Below are 4,524 nucleotides of genomic sequence, written 5' to 3'. Positions count from 1 at the left end.
TTGCACAGACCTTCCCAGGGCTGCTCCCTTCTTGTCATTTGTGTCTCAGCTCAAATGTTACCTCCGGGATCTTCTCCAAAGCTACACACACACACACACACACACGCACACAGAGTATTCTACATCACAGCCCTTGCTGTATTTTCCCCATAGCTGCTGCCTGGTTTTATCTTGCTTATTAAATTGTTCACAATTGGAAATTGTTCTTTCCACCTGGCCCCAGACCCAGGATGTCCTCCTTGAGGACAAGGCCCTTGTGTTTTCATCTCTGTATCCCCAGGTCTTAGAACAACACCTGGCACATAGAAGGCATTCAGTAAACAGGCGTAAAATTGATTGAATTAAACACAGCGATGCTTGGCTGCTCAGAAAAGACCTTTATTGCTGACTGCCCTCTTTGTCCTGCTCCCTGCATCTTCATCCCCTGCTGGAGCCCTGGCGCTGCCCTATCTTCTCCCCCAACCTGCAGGAGCCTTGCACCCCAGCATCTTGGATCCCTGGGCAGGGAGGAGTGGGCTGACACACTGGAGCCTTGAGCCTAGTCTCCAAGCCCGGTTCCCAGAACTGACCTCTGCTCTGGAAGAATCCCTTCCAGCCAGCCCCACCCTCCCTTATAAAGCCACAGCGGGAAACCACTGCTCCTTTAAGCACACAGTCCCCCAAAGAGCCTCAATGCAGCTCCACCAACATTTATTGCAGGTTTCTCATATGCCAGGCACAGTGCTCGGTGAATCTCCAAAGTCACAGACATGCCAATGCCGGTGCCTGTCTCCCTCTGAGTCTCCGAGAGTCCCTGCGCCTCCTGTGGTCAGCGTGGCAGTTTCTGTCCTGGGCAAGTTTCTGTGCACGAGTGAAGGGAAGGGGTGATGGCCTGGCTCAGAGAAGGCCTTGTGCTAGACCTGGGCCCCACTCGCCGGCCACTGTCTGCTCCACTCTGTCCGTCCCTCAGCTCCTTGTGGCATCGCATGGGGGCCATTTCTCACCCAGAAGCAGACCCTCTCCATTCTCTGCCCACTGCTTGGCCCCACGTCTCTGTGAGGGGAGCAGGATGAAGGCAGGAAGGCCCAGCAGCTCAACCGCTGCCCCATGATCCACAGCTTCCGTTTCTTCCGCTTCTTGGGGTCCAAGGCCAAGGCTGGACGCTGATTATAGTTCAGTTGGGTGCTTTCCCAGCAAAGATTACAGACGCCAAGCTTCGGGGCAAGGAGAAGGGTTTGTGGGCTTCAGGGGCCCTCAGGCCCCAGCTACTGGCCGTCTTCAGAAGTCCCTTGGGCTCCTCTGCCGGGCTGCTTGTCTGCTCCATAACATCACCCTCCAATTGTCATGGGACTCTGGCCTCCGAGAGTCCCCGATCCCAGGGCTCTCAACCCAGCTCTGGCCTCTGGCTGCCAAGCCACACCCAGCTCATTCTCCTCTGGCACTCAGACCTGGGGTCTTTCTCGGAGAGAGTAATAGTTAAAATGGGGGCTGAGGGAAGAACTGGGGCGGTCACTCATCTGGGAGAAGGCAAGATCATTCACACACCGCACTCACAGACACACACACACACACACACACATACACACACACTCTCCGAGAAACACACACTGGATTCCTCCAGAAGAGAAAACCTGGCTTGAGAGGACATAGGAAACACCCTGAGAATGAAATCTAATACTTCTTCGACTCAAAGGGCAGGACTGGCTGTTGCTATAGAACCGAAGAGAGTCACTGCTGATCTCTGGGGTCCAGATCAGCCGCTCTGCACTAAGCCTCTGTCTCCAGGGGCCACACACCCAAACCAGCCTCGGTCTCCCTCATTGCCTGGGCTCTGACCATCCTGTTTTCATTGGCTGCCTTGTCCTGAAGCTGGGTCCCTATTGGTTGCCACTAGAGGTAGTATTTCCACTGACAGCGAATCCAATAGATAGATGAGCTTTGTCCTCTCCGTGCCACGCTGCCAGCTGTCCCCGCCTGTGCCCCCTCCCCAGCATGCATTAGGATTCAGGGGCACTGGGGTTTCCTGAAGACGGTCCAGCAGCCTCAAGGAGCCTCTGGTGCTGGCGAAGGTGCCTCCTCCTTTCGTGTTCCCCTGTGACTTCACACACCAGCTGGGCAGGGAAGGCCCCAGGAAGGCCCTTCAGCCAGCCTGGAGAAAGAGAGAAGGGGCCCCAGGGGAGCCAGGGAAAGGGGCAGGTCAGGAGGGAAAGGAGGCACCATGGGGTCTTGTGTCTGAGGGTCATGGTGAGAACCAGGAGCATTGGTAGAAAAGCCACTGGCAATATCACCACAGAGGGTCAGGGTCACTCCTTTGTCAAGCCCTGCAGTGGCTGCTCATCCCACTCAGAGTGGAAGCCCGAATCCTTGCAGGGATCTCTGAGGACCCACATGATCTGCTCCCTGTTATCTCTATGCCCTCGTCTGCTTCTCTCCCTTCTCCTCGCTCCCTCTAGCCACACATGCCTCCTTACTATCTCCTAAACACACCAACCACGGTGCCTTCCGCTGACTCTTGTCCCTGACTGGAACCTTCTTCCTCCGGATGCCACGTGCCTAAATTCCTCAGCTCCATCAAGTCATCGCCGACACGGTGCCTCCTCGTGGAGGTCCACCTTGGCCTCCCTGTTTAAACCTGTCACCCACCCAGCCCTGGGACGCCTGCCCTCCTTGACTGCTGCCCTTGGGTTTTTGCCATAGACTCATCACCTTCGGACGCACTATATGCAATTTATTTTTGATCTTGTTTGTTCTTTATTGTTTCTCCTCCACTAGAACGCATGCTTCGCAGCACAGGGATATCTGTGTGTTTGGTTCACAGCGCCTAGAACAGAGCGGCCCCTCCCAGGTGCTTAATATTTACTGAATGAAGCAATAAAAGACTCGCTCACCTTCAGGGCTCTTGTGGAGGTGCTTGGGGGGAGCCCTGGACTCCAGACTCTGTCCCTCGGTCTTGGCTGGTGTCGAAGGCTCTGAACACAGATCCTGGGAACATTCTGGTTGGGGTGGGGTGACATTTACAGCAGGATCAAGACTATATTTAGCTTCTCCCCCATATTTCCCCTCGAGATTCACTTTTCCTTCCTTCTCCCTCTCGGGGTTACTCACCACAGTCCTCATAGGTGGTGTCTGGGGAGCAGGGAAGGGGCCCGGGGGTGGGGAAGGCTCCCAGCCAGCGCTGCATGTCTGATCTGGGGGGACAAGGGAGAGTCCCAATTGGCCCAGGGGATCCTACCAGGGGTTTGGCAGGGGCCACAGGGGAGGGAGATTGGGGAGGAGGTGGTAGGCTCTGAGAGGTCAGGTCAAGGCCCCTTTAGGAGACACAACTCACAGGGAGGAAGCTTGGAGCAGCCGCTGGGTGGGGCGGCCCTGGTGGTTGCTGAGAAGGGAGAGGCGGAACGTCGGGGGTCCAGATGGGTCCGGAACCTGCTGGGCCTGGACCAGGGAGCGATGGGCATAGTCCAGCACCTGTAGCCGCTGCCCACTGCCCAGGGGAGAGGAAGTTCAGAAGGAGAGCAGACTCCTCCTCCCCACCCCTGCCTGGCCTCCCACCCTCCCTAGGACCCACCTCTTAGGCTGCGTGATGAGCAGCAGGTCACTAAAGAGCAGCAGGCAGAGGGGAGTGAAGCGGGGGCGCGAGGTGAAGAGCATGCCCCCTCTCCGGCACCCTAACTCCGTCAGCTCCCCCTGCAACTCCAGGCGCCTCGACCAGGAGACCAGGGGCAGGGCCTGGGAGGGGGCAGGGAGGAGGTTCTGGCTTCTTCATCGCACCAAATGGGGAAAGGGATGGTGGGGAGTCTAGACAGAGGCTGACCTTGACTTTGTGGAAGCGCAGCCTCTGGGTGAGCCGGATCAGTTCCTCGGTCTGCTTCATGCGCCCCACCTCAGCACTGCAACGCTCAATGATCTGGGTGAGGGGAGCTCGGTCACTCACCCCTACTCCCTTCCCCCCTTCCCTCTCCCTGATCCCCTCCTCGCCTCCCCGAGCCCCAGCATCCCCCGCAGCCCACCTTGCTGATAGCACCCAGGGCCTTCTGGGCATTCTCCTGGCGGCTGGACCCCTCCTCTGTCTGGTGCAGGATGTTCTGAGGACAAGGAGGAAGGGTGACTGGGCCCCTGCTCTGCAGCCCTGGGGTTCAGAGGGGCTGCAGCTCAGAGGCCCCTTGCCTGGCTTGGCAACATGCTCAGTTTGGGGTGCACAGGGCTGAGGAACCAGCCTCAACAAGGCTGAGAGACCTCACCACTCACTGTCTGCCTAACCCTGAGCAAGTCACGTTACCTCTCTGAGCCTCAGTTTCTGCATCTGTAAATTGGGGGCAATACCCGCCTAGCCTACCCATGGAGGATTCAGCAACGTAATATATGCAAAGCACTTAACATAGTCCTTGGCACATAGTGAGTGCTGAAAAGAAGGGTGCTGTTCTTTTAATAATTACTAACCACAACTATTAGTAAAAACAATGAATAACAGTGGTTAGAGCGCCTGGAATGCAACTTTGTCTCCATCAGTGATTATCTGGATGACCTGGACACGATGTTTAACCTCTC

General features: G+C 56.7%; 1 protein-coding gene across 1 annotated transcript in view; it reads right to left on the bottom strand.

Annotated features, from left to right (window-relative positions):
* Positions 1–360: 360 nt before the first annotated feature.
* The window catches only part of ARHGEF15 (Rho guanine nucleotide exchange factor 15), a 10,504-nt gene continuing 6,340 nt past the window's right edge, over positions 361–4,524 (bottom strand). The window contains 7 exon segments of the mRNA XM_015562589.1: positions 361–2,128; positions 2,868–2,972; positions 3,085–3,167; positions 3,308–3,460; positions 3,545–3,705; positions 3,791–3,883; positions 3,987–4,061. Of these exon segments, the coding sequence (XP_015418075.1) occupies positions 1,977–2,128; positions 2,868–2,972; positions 3,085–3,167; positions 3,308–3,460; positions 3,545–3,705; positions 3,791–3,883; positions 3,987–4,061 (822 nt within the window). The 3' untranslated portion in view covers positions 361–1,976.

The sequence above is a fragment of the Myotis davidii genome, unplaced genomic scaffold (genome assembly GCF_000327345.1).
Source record: "Myotis davidii unplaced genomic scaffold, ASM32734v1 scaffold37, whole genome shotgun sequence".
Classification (NCBI taxonomy): domain Eukaryota; kingdom Metazoa; phylum Chordata; class Mammalia; order Chiroptera; family Vespertilionidae; genus Myotis; species Myotis davidii.
This window is presented reverse-complemented; position numbering and strand designations above follow the sequence as displayed.